Here is a 22869-nt window from a genome sequence, read left to right on the forward strand (position 1 = left end):
AAAAAAAAAAAAAAAAAAAGGAAAAAGACTCTTTTCCTTGAGGCCACAGTGTTTTATTAGGTCAAGAGATGTGTGAGTTATATATGCTTCATGAGGCCCCAGGCTCAGAACTAGCCTAAGTTAAATACAACTCACATGGCACTTAATGTTACTATGGCTCATGGGATCTCTGACTCTCCCTCTCTATTTCCACCCCAGTTCCAGCCTCCAGCCAACCCAGAACGCATTAGCAGGCATCCTGAGCAGCTCACATATTCTCAGGGAGGGCAACCGTTGGCTTCTGTTCAGTTCTACTATCTCTGGAGGAGGAAAGGAGGGCGAAATCTAAAACATTAATTGCACTATTAAGTGTGGGGTATAACAATGCGAATTAATTATAGATGCGTTTTTATTCTCGAATCATTGAAAGGGAACCCTCCAGGTACCTTTTATTCCTTCTGTTTCTCCCCCTTTGCTCTGAGTCTTCCCGCAGCGTAGGTGGTTTCCCTATTTCTAAAAAATAATGAATTTACCACCCCTCATCACCAGGTGGAGGATAATTAATGATTTTTCTACGCTGAGATTTCTAGTTAGAACAGGGAGGTTTGCTCAAAAGCCCAGGGTATTCCAGAGGCTGTCTGCCCACCACCCACTGCCCGCTAGCAGAATCTTTTAAAATCCGTAACTTCTGGATATTTATTCAGTGCCTATTGGATACCAGGCTCTGTGCAAGGTCCTAGAGGTGTCTTACTGAATAAACCAGACCTGGCCCTTCCTTTGTGAAACTATAAACCTCTAAACTTCCTTCTAACTCAATGCCTAGTGACATATCAATGATATTAGTGATTCCTATCTCTCTCTATATAACTTTCCATCTCTCTCTCACACACACACACCAATATGAGCTCCATGACAGTTGTGTGTTCACATCTATGATCTCTCTGTCCTTCAGCTCCTATAACATTACTCGACACTCAGCAAATACAGTAGAACCCCTGTAAGTTGATCACCTAAGAGATTCTAGCAAACTGATCAATACACAGAAGTGGTCAACATAAGGAAGTAGGCCTGTTGTACTGATACCTACATGAGGTGCATGTTCCAGTCTATGAAAATTAGGTCAACTTAAGGAGGTGATCGACATAGGGAGGGGGTCAGCTATGGAGGGTCTACTGTGTTTGACAAATAAAGAGAGATGTGAGTCTTCAGAGGCGATGCTTGGCAAACCAAGGCTCTTAAGACCGGGATCCATCAGTCAAATTATAAACTAACAAAACTAACCATCAGTTTTTATAACTGCTCTGGTGAAATTTGATGAAGGAGTCAATAGGGTGCCTAAACTCAGGAGTTCAAGTACATCTGAAGGGAACCCCTGACATCATCAAAGATCAAGAAAGTATGGTCTCTCCTGATAAATTTTATGGATCATGGTTCATGCCCCCAAATACCCATCAATCCAGCAGCTTCTCTCCCTTCTCTGTTTCCCATTTTTGCTCTCCATCCTCTTCCCCTCCCTCTCACCCAGAGCCGTCAAGTTCTCAGCCAAGCTGATGGGGCAGGCTATGGCCAAGAGGGTCAAAGCAACCATCCTGTACGCCACAGAGACAGGCAAATCACAAGCCTATGCCAAGACCTTGTGTGAGATCTTCAAACACGCCTTCGATGCCAAGGTGGGTAGAGGGTCAGCTCCCTGGCCTTTTGCTGTAAATAAAGCTGAGAAGGAGAGGCAGGGAAGTCTGCAGAGCAGACCCCCGTAGCAGTGGGTAGCAGCATACCCAAAGGTCCCCACGAGCTCACACACACACATCTGCAAGAACTGGGGGGAATGGGGATGTCCCTTTCCTCATGAACCCTGTGGGAGCCCAGGAGTCACAAAATGAAATCCCTATCTCTAGAGAAAAATGTTAGAAACCGTTCTGAGGTCAGTTTGGGAAGCTCAGTGGATTTCATTCAGAGCCTTTAAGCTACAACTGTGTTTTATTATCTCCCAAAGAGCAGCGGATGCAGAACGTAAATGTCTCCCAAACATATATGAGCATGGATCGCTTATTTTCACGGAGCATCTGATGCCCATTTTGAGCAGTGTTGCTCAGACAGGCACAGGGCCACAATCTCTTCCTGCGGCAGGTATCTCAGACTTGTTCAGCTCTAGCACTGCACACTGCAGGAGGGAGGATTAGAGAGGAAGCTGAGCAGAGTTGCTTAGATCCAGGCAGATCATTCCCAGCCTAGACGGGGTCAGGAAGAATCCAGAATGGATAGGCTATAAGAAGCCTAAGGGCCTTTCTCAAAATCTCTCTACTGGCAGCCAGCCCCTTAGACCATCGCCCCAGACTCTCTACAATCCTTCAGGCAACAGTGACCAACAGTAAGGTGCCACACTACCAAAAAGCTGTTACTTCTCCCCGACTTGAGCCCATCAAAATACTGACACCCAGAACTTTTGGTTCTCCTTCCAAGGGAAGGGACTCGAAAATGACTCACCTCTCTCCTTTCTCCTTTCTTCTGCTTCTCTATTGCTTTCTGTCTCTCCTCATTCTTCTCTCTCCTTATCACCTTCTTCCCCACTCCATGCCCTTGCCCCTGCCTACCTAGGTGATGTCCATGGAAGAATATGACATCGTCCACCTGGAACACGAGACTCTGGTCCTGGTGGTTACCAGCACCTTTGGCAATGGAGATCCTCCTGAGAACGGGGAGGTGAGATGAGCTCTCGCCTGTTCTAGCATGTGGCTGCATCCTCCAGAAGAAGGAAGGGCCATAGCTGGGACCCTCCCCATGCCTGCTATTCAGTAGCAAACCCTTCTCAGAGCCTCAGAGCCAGTGACTTTGATTTGGGTCCAAGCTAGGCAAAAATTGGATAGTTCCAAATTCTCAGTCTGTTGGTGCCCACTACTTAGCTCATGGTCCCTAGAGAAAATGTTGTCACCTAAGTGAGCTGCTTGCTTTGCTTGGCATGGAGGCTCCAATCATGCATGAGCTTGGTGTCCCCTGCTCCAGATGAGGGATGTAGAGACAATGTTTTTGTAGAGCAGCGATTCTCAACCTGTGGGTCGCGACCCTTTTGGGGGGTCAAACGACCCTTTCACAGGGGTCACCTAAATACATCCTGCATATCAGATATTTACATTCATAACAGTAGAAAATTATAGTTATAGTTATGAAGTAGCAACGGAAATAATTTTATGGTTGGGGGTGACCACAACAGGAACTGTATTGAAAGGTCACGGCATTAGCAAGGTTGAGAACCCCTGGAGAGAAGGCTACAAAAGGGAGTTGTGTTCTGGGGGAGGGGGTCCACACCTGCAAGTCGCTCAAACTGCCGGCCCTTCCAGTGTGTTTGCAGCTTGGGGGTTGCTGCCCAGCCCGAGTCCCCAGCCACCCCTCACTTCCTTCCTCCCGGGCCTCAGCCTGGGCCTACCAGACCCTCAAACTCTCAGTGCCCAACCCAGTTCCAGATTTACTAACACATGTTTTACCTTTCACTCATCTATCCGTTTCGGCCTCCAGAAATTCGGCTGTGCTTTGATGGAAATGAGGCATCCCAACTCTGTACAGGAAGAAAGGAAGTAAGTGAACGGGCCCTCCGGTGCCACCAACACCACCCTCCCCCTTCATCCCCCACGGGGAACTGCAAATTGGCTCTTGGTGCCTGAAGTTCCACATTTGAGATTTGGATGGTGGCTAGGGCCTAAAGTCCCTTTGTGATTGATTTTAGCTTAGAGGAGGGAGGGTCTACGGTCCTTTGGGGCTGATATTGTGGTTTCTAACTAAGTCATTTTGCAGCCCTGTGCCTCAGTTTTCTTATCAATCAGATAGCAATGATAACAACTGCCTTAACTCACTCACTGGTAAGAGTCCAATCAGGGCCAGGCATGGTGGCTCCCACCTGGAGTTCCAGCACTCCAAGAGGCGGAGGCTGAAGGATCACTTGACCCCAGGAATTTGAGGTTGCCATGAACTAGGCTAACACCACAGCACTCTAGCTGGGGCAACAGAGTGAGACTCTGCCTCAAATAAAAAACAAACAATGAACCAAGTCATAAACTAGACATAAGAGCATTGGTAAATAGCATTCTTATCATTTCCCCCCCACCCTTTGGAAAGCTGCATTCAACATCAGTGAACAGAGTTTCTTTCCTTCTACAGTTCCTGTGTGATGTTCAGCTACTGTGGAAGTTGAGTTTAAAAGAAAGATAAGATTTTTTTAAAAAGATAAAAAAATACCTATAGTCAGGAGATGTTTGTGGTAGAATTGAATCTCAGATGGGGTTGCATTCTAAAGGTATTTGTTAAGGTGGAAAACATCTGTAATCAAAATGCACACACACATACACACCTATACACACACACATAACATGAGCACAATAGGCTAGATTTGTGTAAGACAAGAGAGATGGGATCAGGGCTCTATGGAAAGCTCATGCTTTGCCCTGTGGAAATGGGGTGAGATATTGCCAATTTCCTGATTTTTCGTGGGAAAAAAATCTTCATACAGTTTTTTTTTAATTTAGTAAGATTAGGTATGTATATACAATCCATATGTATATGAATTATATCCAGTCTGCGTACATATGGATATGTTAGTTGGCAACAACAATGGAAATCAAAATATAAACCCTGCAAGACAAACAAAATGCAAGCCCTCCATTTGTGACCTTGGCCATAACCATTTACATAGCCAGGGACTTTCAGAGGATTCTCTATAAAGTCTGTGAAAAGCCTAAGAAATGAAAATGAACATGATGGGAACAATTTAGATTTTGTTACAAAATTTCAGTTTTTTTTAAAAAATAATCTTTCCATACTTCACGCTTTGTTCTGTAGAGTTCAAATTTCTAACTTCTGTGGTCCTTTAGATCTTTTTCAGGCAACATTCCATGAGTTTTCTTCTGATGATACTTCCTTGAAAAAGCCCATTTTTTTTTTTTTTTTTTTTTTGGTAAGAGACAGGGCCTGGGCAGAGTGCAGTGGCACAATCATAGCCCACAGCAACCTCAAAATCCTACACTCAAGTGATCCTCCCACCTCAGCCTCCCAAGTAGCTGGGACTATTGGGGGCACCGACTTGTCCAGCTAGTTTTAACATTTTTTGGTAGAGATGGAGTCTCACTGTGTTGCCCAGGCTGATCTAAATCTCTCAAGTAGTCCTCATGCTGTGGTTTCCCAAAGTGATGGCATTATAGGCGTGAACCACTAACCAGGCTGATCTCAATCTCTCAAGCAGTCCTCATGCTGTGGCTTCCCAAAGTGACAGCATGATAGGCGTGAATCACCACGTCCAGCTGAAAAAAAAAAATTCATTTTGCAACATTTTTTGGCTTATGATCCCTAATTATTACTTGAGATAATTTCTAGTAAATTTGCAGTTGGTTGCAGAACCTGAATTTGCTACAGAAATGTGGTTCCCCACATTGTTTATGTGTAAAAGGGATCCAAAGCCATCATTTAAAACCCCAACTCTTTGGTTTTGAAATGTCCTTAGACAACAAAAGAAGTCAAGAAAGGCTCAGTGCCCATAGCACCGTGGTTACGGTGCCAGCCACATCCGTGGACCAACGCTGGTGGGTTCAAACCGTGCCCGGGCAAGCTAAAACAACAATGACAACTGCAACAAAAAAATAGCCAGGCTTTGTGGCAGGTGCCTGCAGTCCCAGCTACTTGGAAGGCTGAGACAAGAGAATTGCTTAAGCCCAAGACTTTGAGGTTGCTGTGAGCTGTGACACCACGACACTCTACCAAGGGTGACATACTGAAACACTGTCTCAAAAAAAAAAAAAAAAAAAGCCAAGAAAAATACATAGAGTGGCACCTGTGGCTCAAGGAGTAGGGCGCCGGCCCCATATACCAGAGGTGGCGGGTTCAAACCTGGCCCTGGCCAAAAACTGCCAAAAAAAAGAAAGATACACAAACTTGTAGCCCCAATTATCTTTAGGGAATGGGAATTTGGGAGGTACAAAGTGGTGGATGGTCCCATTTTCATTTATCCACCTAGAGATTATTTGAATTTGTTACCCTGAACTGAGTATTACTTTTATGATTAAAAATAATTACGATTTAAAACAACTGATTTGACTAGTGACAAGCACATTAGAAAGATCAGCTGAATAATGAAGTTCTTAAAGAGGCTGTTTAGCACAGATTTAGCCAAATTTCTAATCGAAGTTCAATTCAATTTGAATTATTCGGAAATTAGTAATTGTGTTACTCGCTGCCTTGTTTTCTGAAATCCTTTCTTTAAAAAAACTTTCTTACACAAATAACGACAATTATTAAAGTGTTGTCCTTTTCCTCCATAGAAATAAAAATATATACAAATTGAAGAAAAATTACCCTGAAAAGCGATTCCACCCCCTGTAAGGTAGAGGACGCATGTCCTGAGCACACTGGGCTTCCCTTCCTTGGGGTGACTCAGTGACTCCGCCAGCATGGAGCAGAGCCCCATGTCCCAAGGCGAGCAGCACATGCTATCCCCGGCTGGGGCTTTGAGGCTGTGATATGCATAAAATCCCTACCAATTGTTTTGTGCCCATTCCCAGACGCTCATGCCTTCCATACCCAGAGGATGGACAGTCGCTGAGTCCCTTGGGGTCAGCCCTCCTTCTGTGCCCAGCTCCAGCACCTTCGTCCTCACTCTCCCTGCCTCTGTCCTTCTCACCCTGCCTGGTGGGCTCCCAACAGGCTTCCCCTCACCCCTCCTTCAGGGAGGGATAGGGCACCATCGATTCTCCCCTCTAGGTACCCGGAACCCTTGCGTTTCTTTCCCCGTAAAGGGCCTCCCCTCCCCCGTGGTGACACGGAAGTCCCTGGTCTGGCTGCCGCCCGGGACAGCCAGCACAGGTAGAGTGTGTGTGTACATGCGTGCGAGTGTGTGCAAGTGCATGTGTGCATGCCTGAGCATCCAAGGCCACATCCAGGTCTCAGGGAGACCTGAGTTCTAATCCCAGCTGTGTCTCTAACTCACTAAATGACTCTGAGCCAGCCACTTGACCTCTATAGGCCTCAGTGTTTCTCATCTGCCAAATGGGGAGAAATGATCTCTGCCCTGTCCACCTCTGGGGCCTACTCAGGATCAAAGGATAATAACAAAGAGGAAAGCAGTTGGAAAAACCTCCCACCTCACACAAATACACATGCTGTTATTTTTACCCACAACTCTCACCATCTCTCCCATACTAACAACACAGCCACCCCCCGATATGTTGCATGACTTACTTGGAGCAGTGACTCAATGTGAGACTATTTTAGGGTAGAAAATACACTTACATATATTTAGAACTTTCCTGATACTGGAGCAAAAACTTTGAAGAACATCCAGCTCGGAAACTCTACTGCCAGAATGCGCAATTTTTTTTATTTTTTTATTTTATTTTATTTGTTTTTGTCTCTTGTACTCAGATCTGTGCGGGGGGTTTGGGGTCTTGCATGTTGGGTGTTGTTTTGAGGTATTGATTGTTTGTTTGGTCTTGGGGATCTTGGGTTTGTTTTGGCTTTGTTTTGTTGCACTTTGTCTATAAACAAAAACTTACCAATTTTAGAAGAAAACTGAGAAACCGGATTTTTTTTTGAAGCCTCCAGGCTCCTGACCCTCTCTTTCTTGCTGAGATTTGAGTCCCAAGACATCAGTCTTCACCTTCAAGACAATTTAATAAAAAAAAAAAAAAATGCAATCTCTTTTCATGCCGGTGTTAGTGCTGAACATTTTTCATGTTTACTTGAAATGTGAAATGTGAAAAACCCTGAAAAGTCTAAGGACCTAAGTTTATGAAAGGAATAGTCTGACACTGTCCAGTAGAACTTTATACAATCAACTCAATTTTCTGTATCTGTCCACAACAGCAGCCACTAGCCACGCGTGATCATTGAGCCCCTAAAATATGGCTGGGACAAGTGAGGAAAAGAACTTTTCATTATATTTGGAGTTAGTTAATTAAATAATAACTATTTAAACAGCCACATTTAGCCAATGGCTACCATACTGACCGGTGTGAGTCTAGTTTCTAGCTAATGAAAGTGGAGTCTGGGAACTAGCAACACTGGCATCTCCTGGAAACTTGTTAGAAAAACAAACTCTCAGGCCTGGTCCCAGACCTACTGAGTCAGAATCTGTATTTTAAAGCAAGATGGTACTTGCGCCCATTAAAATTTAAGAAGCAAAGAATCATGGTCTAATGGTTTAGGATGTGGTTGGTTCTATTCTTTGTGCCTTACTGATTGAATCATTTTAACTCTGTAGGTCGCAAGTTTCTGAGTTAGGCATGGCCTCAAACCTTTTAAGTACACCCAGGGTCAGATGAAGATGGACAGTTATCATTGTGGTGGGTATGGGTAAACCGATAGATTATAGAAGAAGCCGTGAGAATGTTGTGGTTTGATTCAGCATGGAAGAGAAGAACCTAGAAGCAGGGCTGGCAACTTGAAGATCCATCATGGGCTGACCTCAGGAGGGGCTCCAACCCAGGGCTCACATACTTTCTTTGATTTTGGCAGGAGCTACAAGGTCCGATTCAATAGCGTCTCCTCCTACTCTGACTCTCGAAAATCATCAGGTGATGGGCCCGACCTCAGGGACAACTTTGAGAGTGCCGGACCCCTGGCTAACGTGAGGTGAGCAGAGGGTCAGGGGAGTGGGGGATCCCAGGGAGCTGGACCTAGTTGCAGAGTGGGCTCTTGGTTGTGCAGGGAGGTCTCCATGCCCATTCCCCATTTCTCGACTTCCATACAGAAAGCCAGCTTCATCTGGTTGTCTGGGACCTCCCACACACACCCATGAAACTATACTCCCAGCCTCCCATGTGCCATTTTTCATTCTTTCTGTAACTTCTCTCCCTATGCACATCATCACCTAAGATTCACCTCATCATGTGTACTGAAGGATATTAATTTCTAGATATTGCTCAACCAGCTGCCCTTCCCAGTAGATACACTATGCATGACATAGAAGCTTCTGGAGAAACTGTGGCCATAGTTCTGCTATGACTCCATGACTCTCAGCCCCCGGTGCATATCAAAATCACCCAGGGATGTTTGCAATATACCAACACAACAACCCAGCCCCACCTGCAGAGATTCTGATGTAATTGGTCTAGAATTGGGCCCAAGCATTGCTGTTTTCTTTTTCTTTATCTCCCCCATTAACCATCAGATTTGAAAAATACCAGCCTATCTCTGAGTTTTCCAAAGCATGGTTGCCTACCACGAGATAATTTTAGGAGGTACATGGACAAATACAGGGCCCGCAGAAATAACACCCTTTTGTGCTGGAGTGTGATATAGTAACATTATAGAATTACATGCACAACTAACAATACAAATAACACCCCTTTTTATGAGCTGGAAACCTATAACAATCTTTTATTAACAAAATCATAAGTATGTAGTTATGTAACATAATAATTTCATACTCAAACACAAAAGGGCGTTACTTCTGCCAGACCCTATATTTTACATTTTGACAATTGTGCATTCAGTTCAATGAGTATTTGGAAAGGAAGAAAACTGGATATTATATCCTCGGTCTCATAAATGCAGGTCAAGACAAGACTGATGTGAGCCCCGCTGGAGGAAGAATTCTCAGATCTGGCCACAAGTCTGTCAGCCCTTCACTAACTAGAACCTTCTCCATAACTACTCAGAACAATGCTTAGCAAATCATTCAGAACACTGGGCTCCTACTATTGAAATAACTGTCATGTCCAGTACATTTTTTAATAGACTTTATTTCTAAAGGAACTTTTGGTTGATAGAAAATTTGAGCAGAAAGTACAGGAAGTTCCTGTCCCCAAATCCCTAGCCTCTCCCACTGTAAGCACCCTGCACCAGGGCACTGCATTTACTAGAACTGGTGAGCCCATATTGACACATCATTATCAGCCAATGTCCATAGTTTACTTTGGGGCTCACTCTTCGTGTTGGACATTCTCTGTGGGTTTTGACATCAGAACATATTTGAAGTCAACATTGAACCATCAATTCTGGAATTTGACAGTTACCACCATCTTTCCCTTATTAAATTTATCACAGCAGGGGTTTGCAAAATGCCTGCAGGCCAAATTCAGCCTGGTCTCTGCACATCTTTTATAACGTATGAGCTAAGAATAGATTTTTATCAATGAACATTTGTCGATTAATTTTGCGGTAAGAAAACATTACCTTTGAACCCCAGTGAAATGAAATGTTATCCCCCACTAGAAAAGAATTTTATCCTTCTCAGGAGAAGACATGTATAACAAAATATTGCACTCAATTATTTTATTTTTAACTTTATCAACTTAAAATGTGTGTGGGAATTTTCTTTCTTGTTATGTAATACTTAAATAATAGCTTTGATTTTATTTCTTGGCCTACAAACATACAACTCCTTGCTATCTGACCCCACATATAAAAATTTTGCCAACTCCTGGCTTGGAGGCTTAAAATAGTAATCTTGAAATCAGAAGGTGAAGAATGTGGTGGGAATGTGAGTCCAGTACTGCCTATGGCATACCTGAACCACCAGAACAAAAATTTATTTTCTCATAGTTCTAGAAGCTAGAAATCCAAGATCATAAGGTTAGCAGAGTTGGTTTCTGGTGAGGCCTCTCTTCCTGGCTTGCAGACTGCCACCTTCTTGCTGGACATCTGGGAGGGAGAGCAGGAGCTTTGGTGTCTCTTCCTTTTCTTATAAAGATACTAATTCCATAAAATTAGGGCCCAGCCCTATAACCATTTAACCTTAATTAGCTCCTTAAAGGCCCTACCTCTAAGTGCAATCTCATGGGATGCTAGGCTTCAAAATGAGTTTTCAAGAACACAATTCAACCCCTAACAACCAGACACTCCCCATGCTCTCTGCAGTCCTCTGGTACAGACCTTCTGTTGTCTCCCGACAGGTTCTCTGTGTTCGGCCTTGGCTCACGAGCATACCCTCACTTTTGCGCCTTTGGACATGCTGTGGACACCCTACTGGAAGAGCTAGGAGGAGAAAGGATCCTGAAGATGAGGGAAGGAGATGAACTCTGTGGGCAGGAAGAGGCTTTTAGGACCTGGGCCAAAAAAGTCTTCAAGGTAATCTGGATCTCAAAGACCCAGGTGTAGAAGTAATACTCCCCACACCTGCTGCAGATAGGACCTAAACCATCAAGAAAGAGAAGGAGCCAGGCACTGTGGCTCATGCCTATAACCCCAGCACTTGGGAGGCTGAGGCTGGTGGATTGCCTGAGCTCCTGAGTTCGAAACCAACCTGAGCAATCATGAGACACCCCCCCCCATCACTAAAAAAATAGCCAGGTGCTGTGGCAGGCACCTGTAATTGCAGCTACCTGGGAGGCTGAGGCAAGAGACTCATTGGAACCCAAGAATTTCAGATTGCTGTGAGCTAAGATGCCATGGCACTCTACCAAGGGCAACAAAGTAAGACTCTGTCTCAAAAAAAAAAAAAGAGTGAGAGAGAGAAGGAACTTGAGAAAAGCCCTGGTACTTCTCCCATGTACCCAATCAGGATTCAATTTTCAAAGCTCAGAGGAATTTGGGTGGCCTTAAAACACACATTTTCCATCCGCAAACCAATGTTCTTCATTATGGGCAAGTTCATTCACAAAAAGATTAGAGTCTTGGAATTTCAGGGCCAAGAAGAATCTATCCCTCACACTTGGTAGACAAACACACAAAAAACGCAGGATTGGTTAACTAAACCAGGTTGCCATGCCTCATGGATGCTTTGACAAGTATAAACTTCCTGTGATAGATCTGTACTGATCAATATGGTGGCCACTAGCCACACGTGGCCATTTAAATTTAAACTTCAACTAATTAAATGGGGCAAATAGATAAATAACATGTGGTATGTCCATTCAATGGAATATTATTCAGTGATAAAAAGAAATGACATACTGATACATGCCACAATACACAGGAACTAGAAAACATTATGCTAAGTGGAAGATGACGACCATACATTGGGTTCCATTTATATGAAATGTCTAGAATCAAAAATCCATAGTGACAGAAAGCAGATTAGTAGTTGCCAAGGCTGGGGAGCAAGTAGGAAATGGGAGTGACTGCTGATAGATACAAAGTTTTCTTTAGGGGAGATAACAATGTTCTGGAACTAAATAGTGGCAGTGGTGGCACAAGCTTGTGAATGTTCTGAAGAGTAATTCCTAGGATCTTTGAAGTTGAAGGACTAATAAGCTTGACCCCCAAAATAATAATAATGATACAGAAGAAGAAAACTGTATACGTGGGCATCCAGAAATTCAATATATTCTGCCTTTTTATGGGATATTCTAAGGTATTTACTTTCTTTTTTAATGTCAAACCTCTACACATGTTGTTTTGAGGAATAAGTGACATCATAGAATTGTATCTGAAGTAAAAGTTAGGACCTAAAGGGTCAATGGTGACTATGATCTGTCCAGCACATCAAAGGCATTCAAAAAAATGTAAGATTGTTGGATAGAGGGACAGATAGGAGGGAGGATGGAGGGAGGGATCTGTGGAAGGGTGGATGGGCAGATGAGTGAATGGATGGGTTGGAGGGAGGAAGGAAGCAAGGAAGGGAGGGAGGGAGGGAGGGAGAGAAGAGAGGAGGGGAGGAGGGGGAAAGAGGATAGATGGATGGGTGGGTGGATGGATGGAAGGGGCGGATGAGGAAGCAGATAAATAGATAAAAGAAAGGGAGGAAGGAAGGATGGAGAGATTGAAAGAAGGAAGGGAGGCTCGGCGCCTGTGGCTCAAGTGGCTAAGACACCAGCCACATATACCTAAGGTGGCGGGTTCGAATCCAGCCCGGGCCCACCAAACAACAATAATGGCTGCAACCAAAAAATAGCCGAGCATTGTGGCAGGCACCTGTGGTCCCAGCTACTTGGGAGGCTGAGGCAGGAGACTCGCTTGAGCCCAGGAGTTGGAGGTTGCTGTGAACAGTGAGGCCATGGCACTCTACCCAGGGGGATAGCTTGAGGCTCTGTCTCAAAAAAAAAAGAAAGAAGGAAGGGAAAGAGGAAAGGAGAATGAGGGATGCAGAGAGGGTTGGCTCGGTAGTTAGGGGAATGCTTGGAAGAAATAAAGGAAGGGTGGGTGGAGGGATGAGTGGGTAGGTGAATGGATGGGAGGGTGGGTAAGCAGAAGGATGGAAGGGAGGGAGGGAGAGAGGAAGAGAGGATGGATGAATGGGTGGTGGAGGGACCTGCCATGACTTGGAGCTATTGGGGAAGAGACCTTCTTGGCCGAATGAGGTCACCGAAAGCCCTGTGCCTGCCGCAGGCAGCCTGTGATGTGTTCTGCGTGGGGGACGACGTCAACATTGAGAAGGCAAACAATTCGCTCATCAGCAACGACCGCAGCTGGAAGAGGAACAAGTTCCGCCTCACCTACGTGGCTGAAGCTCCGGAACTTACACAAGGTACTGCCCGTCATGGGGTGGGCGAGAGGGATTCATGACAGAGGGGAGGGAAAGGCAGAGATCTCACCCCTGGAAGTGCTCAGAGGAGAAGATGGGCTTGGTGGGTTTGCCGCCTTTGGTGCAGCCCTCCCTCGGTAAACACTGAGCTGCCCCACGCTCAGTGATGTGTGTGCGGGGAAGAGTCTCAGCAGGCCTGGAGTATCCTCCTCTCCACTTAGTTCAGCCAGATTTGCTTTTTGTCCCAGTGTTCACAACCACCCCACTCATGCCACGCAATGCCGTCTGGCCTCTTCTCTCCCGTCCCTTTACTTAGGAGGGCAGTGGGATGTGAGCAGAGAGCCAGTAGGAGTTGTTATGGATGACTGTTTGACCCCATCTCCGGAAGACCATGTTCTTTCTACCCACAGGTCTATCCAATGTCCACAAAAAGCGAGTCGCAGCCGCCCGGCTCCTTAGCCGCCAAAACCTCCAGAGCCCTAAATCCAGGTAAGAGTGCTTTGGTTCGTGCCGTTACCCACCTTGCTCCCAGATGCCACTGACGCTGACAGAGGGGCTCGTTCCTAATTGTTAGAAATTACCTTAATAGCCAACAGAAGCAAGTCTGTTCATATCTAATGTAACCAAAGCATGTCTTCCTCCCACTTTATTTTAAACCCAGTCATACTCTCCGATAACAAGCAAAGCAAATTCACTTCTCCCAAATAAGAGACCTACAAATAGCCAATGACATTGACCAGTGTCCCACGTGGGTCCTCATCCCTCGAGTCCTGCTTGCTAAGAACTGATTTTGGCTTTTGGCTTTAGTAGAAGGACACACACTCCATCCTGCTGCAAATGACATCCTCAGACCTGGTCACAGGGCACCGGAGGTCGTGTGATCACTGCCGAGTGTGCCGAGGCTATTATTATCACCACCCATCTGAACAGGGCACTCTAATGCAGACTGAGATTGCAGGCGTGGTTCTGACAGCCACTCCGTTCCCCCATTAAGCTCACTTTGCCGCTGCTCTCAGACATCACATCTTTTTGAAATGATCAAACTGGGTCTGTCCATCCCTCTACTTGTAGAAGTAATGTTTTTAGCACTAATGAGGGAACTTGCATTGATCCCTGTTGGATGGAATCTTTTCCACTTTGCAGAGACAGCCCGTGAAGATCCTTTGAGATGTTGATTCTTAGCACAGCGTATTACAAAGAGTGGGCTCTGTGGGTTCTGACCCCAGCTCTGCCCCCACAGTAGCTATGTGGCCTTGGGCCATTCACTCAGGTGCTCGGAGCCCCTGTCGCCTTCACTGTGAAATGGGAATGATGACTATAAAGATTACTGATGTGTAAAGAAAGCTTTCTGTGTTCCAAGCACTGTGCTTGGATTTCTCACGATTTGAGCAACCTGGGAAATCAGTAATATAATCATCTTTTTTTTTTAAATATGAGAAATGACAGTTTGAAAATGCAAGTGACTTTTTCAAGGTCACACTGACCTGGTTATCTGATCCCAAAGTTGTGTGCCAAATGGCTACACAGATGGCCTCAACAGCATTGCAAGGCTGCTGTGAGAATTGAGGACAAAGTACATAAAGCAAGAGAGACCACAGAGTCCCATTCCTGTTCCTTATCCACCCAGCTTCATGTCACCTGCGAATTAAGTATGCATGTGTCCATGTAGTCTTCCAAACCTGTGATTAAAAGTGATCAACAGAATAGAACCCCAGGGCATTTGCTGTCCCCCTGGATCCTCAAACATTAAAGGAATGGCTTGGGGAAATTAATCTCTTTGAGTAATTCGTCAAATGCAATATTCGAAGCGTAATAACCTCTGCTATAAAGAGGGACTCTCATTTTCTGTCCTGTGGAAAGGTACGGCTTATGTCGCATTGGAAGAGAAGGCCTAAGAATCAACTGGAAATTTCTTTCGGCAACAAATTATGAAAGACCAGTTTACTAAAACTACTCCTCTAAACCATAGCACATAAGCAACAAGGAAATTTGCAAATATTTTGATGCTAAGTTGAACCAAAGCCCCCAAAACAGCCCCCACCCACCTCCAGAAGGGGTAACTAACTTTTGATGGCTTAAAAGGGACCAGCAGGAGAATAATTCAAGTAAGATTAGGAACTAGAACATTGTATTAAAATCAGTTATGAATTAGCACAAAATGACCACATCAGACCTAAGTATTCATCTCTTTAAAAGCATGCTCTATAAAATTGTCTATTTTCAGGCTAAATACCATTTCCAGTTTCATAAGGTTTATAAAAAAGAAAAAAAGAGATAACTGAGTGGAAAACCTTGACTCTCCCATTCTTTCCTGCCCAAGGCCAAAGTTGGGCTGTTTGGCTCAAGAGACCATCACCAAGACATCACTAATCACCCCACGAGAGACCCTTAATGGCAAGCAAAGTGCTTAAGAGGAAGAAAGCAGGCTTTTGAGGGTGATCCTTGCAAATCTTAAGAGAAAAGTGACCATCATCACCGCCTGGAAATAAATTTTCTAATGTACACACAACAATTAACAAATGTTACAGAGGAGGGCATATAATGGAGCGCTAATGGGTGGGTGCAGATAATTTATCCTAGATTGTCGGGAGGAGGAGGGGGAGCAGGGCTTGAGACGAACCTCTTGGGGAGGGTGGGCCTTGAATGGGCAGAAGCAAGGAGGGGCTCCAGGAAGAAAGAGGAGCAGTAGCCAAGCTTAGAAAAGGGACCAAGCAATGGAGTATTTTGGGGGTATTAAAATGGAGAGTTTTTGATGGAGAGAAAGCTTCATTCTCACCTCCCTGCAAATAACATTGCTTCATTGCAGTCCTCCCCATCTCAATAGAAGACATCAACATTTGGCTTCAGCCAAAGCCTCCAGTGTCATCCTCACCTCCTCTCTCCCCCCCACAGGCCTCATGGTCCCTCAGTGGATGGCTTTGGCCTTGTCTCGCAACTACATCATAGATCCGCCACCTTGAGCCATATCCATGTCTAGTCTGAGTGACTGGAACAGCTACCCACTGTGTGTCCTTGTTTCTTGATTTTTGTCTCAAAGATCCATTTTCCAAACAGCAGCCAGAGGAATATTTTAAAACTGTAAATTGAAGCAGTTTCACAGCCTCTGATGGCTTCCCACTGGACTTAGGGTAAACTTCCAAACTGTCATCATGAAAGGTCTTGACAAGGCCCTTATGATCTGGCTCCTGCCACTCTCCAGATGCTCCAGACTTCTTTCCCTTCCTGGGACATACTGCTCTTGCCTGCCTCAGGGCCTTTGCACATGCTCTGCTCCCTTCCTGGAACACTGTGCCTGTAGATATTTGTACATCCACTCCTTCTCATTGCTTAGGTCTCTGTGCAAGTGTCAGCTCACCAGAGTCCTCCCTTACTGTCCTATCTGATGTTGTCCCCAGCCCCCAACCTGTCACCACCCACCCATCCACATCACCAACCCCACCAGAGATCTTTTTAAGTGATATCTCAATGAGAACAGGGCACTTTGTCATCCTTACCCCACACTCTTTCACCAGGGCCTAGAACAGTGTCTGACACTCAATAAAAATGTGTTAAATACCGAGCCTTGTTAACTCCAATGGCTCACAACTGACAAAACTGACTCTTTCATGGAAGAATGAAGATCAGCTATTTCTCCCCCATCATTTAAGGCTGGGGGTTAACAGATTATTCTTTCATCTGTGAACCTGTCACTGAACCGCTGCCGTGTGGTGTGTGCGTGTGTGTAAATACATCACACACAGGGAACACTCTGGTAGAGGATGGGACAGACCCAAATGGCTGCTGCTGTCCCAACACTGTCCTATTGTCCCTCTACCTGTGTGCTTCTCAGTGGTCCATATATATCCCAAGCTTTAAGAAAAAAAATTAATAGTTTAAGAATCCTACTCTTAGAAACCTCCAGCAGAACTGAGATTGAAGATAATTGGTTTCCAAGCCAGTCCTACGACAGAGTATCAGCTTTTCAGCAAAGCATCAAGGAGCAGCCCATCAAGGTGGGACCAGTGGCGGCCGTTCAATGGCTCTCAGTAAATGGCGTGCGGAGACTCGCCTTGGTTAAACCCCCGGCAGGGGGTGAGCCTGGGGCTACCTTCGGGCCAACCTGCTAGCTGCCTTCCCATCCTTGCAAGGACCACCCTCTGCCTCATTTAAGCGGACTTGAAGGGAAGTGGCCGTGTTCGTGAACCAGCTCAGCAAGTTTGGGTCCTCCGCGTTCCTATTTTGCACAGATCGTGATGCTCTGACAAGAAAGCGGGAATTGATTTGCGGCTCTTTCAAAGGCGCCCTCTGGGGAGGCTCCCAAATTAGAAACCCCACAGCGCCCCCTGCTGGCCGGCAGCCTCTGCCGATTCCCTTCCTTTCCGCCCGCAGGAGGTGACGATGCCTTCGAAATCAAAGACCGGTGTGTGCTTAAAGGAAAAATCAAACATACAAGTCCACAGGGCAAGATATGCCCAGAGAAACAGAACAGAATCCCAAATCCCAATCCCACGGCCGTTCTCAATTATGGCCGCCAAGTTCCCCCATCACACTAAGGGCGGGGGTGTCTTGCTTGGAGAAAATACTTGACACCCCAAAATAATGTGCCAGCTAAACTATTCTTAATAATGGTGGCTATTTGTAGCACAAAAGGGCTCTTGGTTGCGCCAGAAACTCCTTTAAATAGCGAGTCCCATTGGTCTATTCAAGTGTTGATTTACATACGATAGAGAATATAGAAACTTCATGTTGAATATCAAGCATCAAGAAAAGGCAGATCTGAGAAGCAGTTGTAGCACAAAGGGTGCAAAGGCTTTGATTTGCCAAAGTGTAATCTGTTCCAGTGTTTGCAGGTATCATGTAAAATGCAGTATATCTGTTCCAAACTTTAAAAGAGACAAGGATAATCACATTCTGAGAGTTCATCCATGAAGCCTTTTGGTTAGGAGGACTTCTGAACTTGAAACACAAAACTCAATGTGAAAGGGCATGACCCTGCAGGCATAAATGAATTTCCCTCTGGGTTTTCTTTCTAGAGCTCTTGATTTTGTGATATTGGTGAATTTATGCCCAAGAGAAACCCAAGGTTAAATCTAGGTCTTCTTTTCCCTACTATGATAATATGAGGATGCCTGGTTGCCAAGGGAAATGGAGTTTGGAATTCCTAGGAGAGATGGAATTGCACAGTTTGGAGACCACTACCTATGGTTCTGATGGCACACTAGCCCTTGAGAGAACCTCTCTTGGTACTAAGAACAGGGTGCCAGAATCCAAAATAAGGGTGTAGAGAAGAAGGGTGTGAGTAGCTATTTCAGAGATCCAGATGAGCCTTGGGAAATAGCCATTGGATTTGCAATGAGGACTTCATAAGTGACCTTGATTAAAAAAAAAAAAAAACCTCCATGTGGATAAGGGGGGCCCAAGCTTGGTTGGCTCAGGCCCCCCAAAAAATGAGAACAGAAGGAAGGGAATTGCAGCCACCAAAGACAAGCAAAGCGATGGGGGTGGTAGCTGGAGGCCCTTGTCCTATTGATCTCCTGCAATTCCCTACAGCCGATCAACCATCTTTGTGCGACTCCACACCAACGGGAATCAGGAGCTACAGTACCAGCCTGGGGACCACCTGGGCATCTTCCCTGGCAACCACGAGGACCTTGTGAACGCTCTGATAGAGCGCCTGGAAGACGCCCCTCCTGTCAACCAGATGGTGAAGGTGGAGCTGCTGGAGGAGCGGAACACGGCTCTAGGTAATACTCCCAGGCACCCTCCCCCTTTCCAGGTAGTCCAGAGATAGTAGGTGTCTGGGAACAAAGAGAACCATTCTTCCCAGGCTCCAGTCCAGCTTGTGAGGCTGAAGATGCCCTGTTTCTGGGGGCTGATCTAGCATCCTTGGCCCAACCAGCTGAGCCAATGTCCCTGATGCTGAGACATCAATGGCTCATCATTGAGAAAAGAGAGTTTCTACCTTTCTGTATCAGCTAGAAACTGATTTTAGCAGTAGCCATTCTTCTTACTTTCTTTATCACCACTACCCCTCAGAAAAAAACAGACAGCAACCGAAGTCTGATCCTGCCTCCTCTGAGAATCGAAAGCATGATGGCCAACTAGGGCTTGAACCCATGTTCTTGACCACATTAGATCAAATTCCAGTTTATTTAAGTGACCATCCTTGCCATTCATATTGGAGAACTTTCAAAGGAAAATAGGTCTCCCTGGCTTCATCTCAGTGGCTTCACAGGTGGGCACCGGGCCCAGGTAGAAAAACCTGCAGTGACCGTACCTGATAGCCTCTGATGCTGTGACTATCACTCAGAGTGTAATGTCAGGGCAGAATGCAAAAACAGATATAGTCAAAACCCTATTGAAAATCCCGGCTCGGCACCTATAGCCTAACCGGCTAAGGCGCCAGCCACATACACCTAAGGTGGCAGGTTCGAATCCCCAGCCCGGACCCGCCAAACAACAATGACGACTGCAACCAAAAAATAGCCAGGCATTGTGGCAGGCACCTGTGGTCCCAGCTACTTGGGAGGCGGAGGCAGGAGACTCGCTTGAGCCCAGGAGTTGGAAGTTGCTGTGAGCTGTAATGCCACGGCAATCTGCCCAGGGGGACAGCTTGAGGCTCTGTCTCAAAAAAAAAAAAGAAAATCCCACAGGAAGGAACCACTTTTGAGAGACACTCTCTCTCTTAATAAATCCAACCCAGCTAGTTCTTCCTCTGTGTTGAAACAGAGCTTTTTCTTTTCTTTTCTTTTCTTTTCTTTTCTTTTCTTTAGGCGGGGTTAGAGATGGGGGTCTCACTATATTGATCAGGCAGGTCTCGAACTCCTGGCCTCAATCAATCCTTCTGCCTCAGCCTCCCAAAGTGCTGGGATTACAGACATAAGCAACAATGGCCCATCTGAAACAGAGCTTTTTGTCTGGGGTTGAACACTTGAGGAAGGGGAGCCTATGTTTAGGGACCATATCAGATGAAAAGTACACAGAGGCAGTACAATGTAAGACTTAGAAAAAGGTCCGAAGCCAGACTGCCTGGCTTCACACTTATGTGCTGTGTGACTTTAAACAAATTCCTTAACCTCTCTGTGCTTCTATTTTCCTCAGTGGGGATAAGAACTATACTCACCACTTTGGATTGTTGTGAAGATTAACTGAGTCAATAATGTAAAGGACTGAGAATAGTACTTGGTATCTAGAAAGTCCTAGATAAATGTTTGTTAGCTGTGCTTGTAATTTTTAACTTTAGAATCCCAGGGTGAGAGTCTGACACCATGAGAATCAAAATAGATGCATATCTCACACTCAGCTGGGGCTCATTGCGTAGAATGCCAGTGGACTGGGTTGTTCTCATCCAGTGCTATTTTAATAGTTTAATATTTATCTCTTCTCTTCATATTTATTTTTTTAATTTTTAAACTAGTTTGCCTAATTGATTTTGGCTGTGCTTCTTACACACATGAGGTGACAAGACAGTTCCCTGGATCCCAGATATGGAAGGTGGGAGCTGAGGAGTTGCTTGGCTCTAGGACCATCCTGCTCACCTGGTCCCATCCTCTGCTCCAGAGGCAGACCTAGACCCTGAACTTGAACCCAAACTCTCCTGCACCTACCCCTCAACCCGAGTTGTGCCTCTGCAGGCGTCATCAGTAACTGGACAGACGAGCACCGCCTCCCGCCTTGCACCATCTTCCAGGCCTTCAAGTACTACCTGGACATCACCACGCCACCGACACCCCTGCAGCTGCAACAGTTTGCCTCCCTGGCCACCAGCGAGAAGGAGAAACAGCGTCTTCTGGTCCTCAGCAAGGTGGGTCCCTAGGCTTCCTCACAACCCCAAGGGACACCCTTCACCTCCTGGTAGCCAGAGTTGTGAGACGGTTATTACAGCAATATTCCAGCAGGTGGCAGTCTTCAGCAAAGGGCGCCATTTTCTAATTTGCACAACGGTGCCATATTGGCTAGTCTATTTTTGCTAGGCATGACCACTGCTACCACTGTAACCACTGCTCCTCATTCTAACTAAGGCCTGGGAAAGCCAGAGTGACCTTCTCCCTCCTTGAATCTCAACGTTCTCTGGCTGCAAGAGAAATTGCTATTCTAACCCTTTCTACCTTCCTTTGGAACCTTAAGCTTCCGTGAGTTTCATCTTAGCCCAAGCTTAGAAGAAAAGGAAACTGAGAGAATAGTGCCTTGGTGTAAAGATAAGCTTGTTCTGACGTAGATGAGCTTTAGGTAGGACTACTGGATATAAGAGGCCTCTGATGATAAGGTGAACCAAACAGCCTTTATCACCCTTAGAAACCATGGACTTGCCCGTGCCAAGCTTCTCCAAGGCCTTGGTCAGGATGATTCCTACATAGGAACTGGGCATGGTGGCACAGCCCTGTAATCCCAGCGAGTCAGAGAACTAGGCTGGAGAATTGCTTGAGGCCGAGAGTTTGAGACCAGCCTGGGTAACATAGCAAGACCCTTGTCTCTAAAAAGAAAAGAAAAGAATTTTACCCAGGAGTACCACCCAGGGGTTCCTCCCAGTTGGGGGCTCCTTCCTAAAAAGCAAGCCTCCAGCAAAGGATAGTTTAGCTTTCTTCTGCTGTCAAGAGAGGGGACTGAATGGTGAGCAGCAAGGAAGGGGCTAATTAGTGAGTGCTTATTATTTAGAAGTACAAGAATCAACACCAGAAGAAACACTTAAAGAGTTCTAAGTGGTTACCTCCCGGGAGCTGGAAACAGATGGCAGGGGTGGAACAGGAGACCATTATTTTTAATCTTGAGCTTTACAAAATTATGTAACTTTTTATACTATATACAAATCTAACTTTGATTTAAAACTTTTAATGAATATGGCTGGGGGGGGTAGATATGAAGAAAGACCAGAGATTGCAGTATTTGCACAGGATTATTTAAAGTACAACTTGATAAAACTGTGTGTATTAGTCCCTTTCTTCCCCAGAGTGCACAGAACACAAAGTAGGATCAGTGAGCAAGAATTTTTATTAGGAGAAACACCTGGGTGAGAGAAACGGCGAAAGGAGTCAGGAAAGGCTGGGAGAACAATCAGACTTAAAACAAGTCTAACCCCAAGTGCAGGAAAAGGAAAAAAGGTTGAGCAGAAGCATCTGAGACTGCATTGCAATTGAAGGACGGACCAGCAAGGTCCCTGGGGAGGCCTAGATCCTTCCTGTGCTCAGTCATTGACTAGGAGCAGACTCTGGGAATTCAGACCTGGTACCAACACCAGGATGGATATCAGTTTCAGGTGGATGTCAGTTTCTTTTTTTTTTTTTTTTTTTTTTTTGAGACAGAGTCTTATTATGTTGCCCTCAGTAGAGTAACGTGGCATCACAACTCACAGCCACCTCAAACTCTTGGGCTCAAGCGATTCTTGAGTGATCCCAAGGATGCCATACCCAGTTAATAAAGCAAAGATGGCCTTTAGGAGCCTGGGTGTACTTGTTACAGACTTTACTCCCGGCCTCAGAACCCGAGCCTCCTATACACATCCCAGCAATGTGGAGTTGCCCTCTTGGGAGTGG

General features: G+C 45.5%; 1 protein-coding gene across 1 annotated transcript in view; it reads left to right on the forward strand.

The window, feature by feature from the left end:
• The window catches only part of NOS1 (nitric oxide synthase 1), a 109528-nt gene that overhangs the window by 77250 nt on the left and 9409 nt on the right, over positions 1-22869 (forward strand). Inside the window, exons 14-22 of the mRNA XM_003789935.1 lie at positions 1505-1649; positions 2575-2679; positions 3490-3548; positions 8470-8586; positions 10851-11025; positions 13225-13363; positions 13771-13849; positions 18890-19083; positions 20974-21143. Coding sequence (XP_003789983.1) covers positions 1505-1649; positions 2575-2679; positions 3490-3548; positions 8470-8586; positions 10851-11025; positions 13225-13363; positions 13771-13849; positions 18890-19083; positions 20974-21143 — 1183 coding nt within the window. The remainder of the gene's footprint in view (positions 1-1504; positions 1650-2574; positions 2680-3489; positions 3549-8469; positions 8587-10850; positions 11026-13224; positions 13364-13770; positions 13850-18889; positions 19084-20973; positions 21144-22869) is intronic.

The sequence above is a fragment of the Otolemur garnettii genome, unplaced genomic scaffold (genome assembly GCF_000181295.1).
Source record: "Otolemur garnettii isolate 467f Iridium unplaced genomic scaffold, OtoGar3 scaffold00038, whole genome shotgun sequence".
Lineage (NCBI taxonomy): Eukaryota > Metazoa > Chordata > Mammalia > Primates > Galagidae > Otolemur > Otolemur garnettii.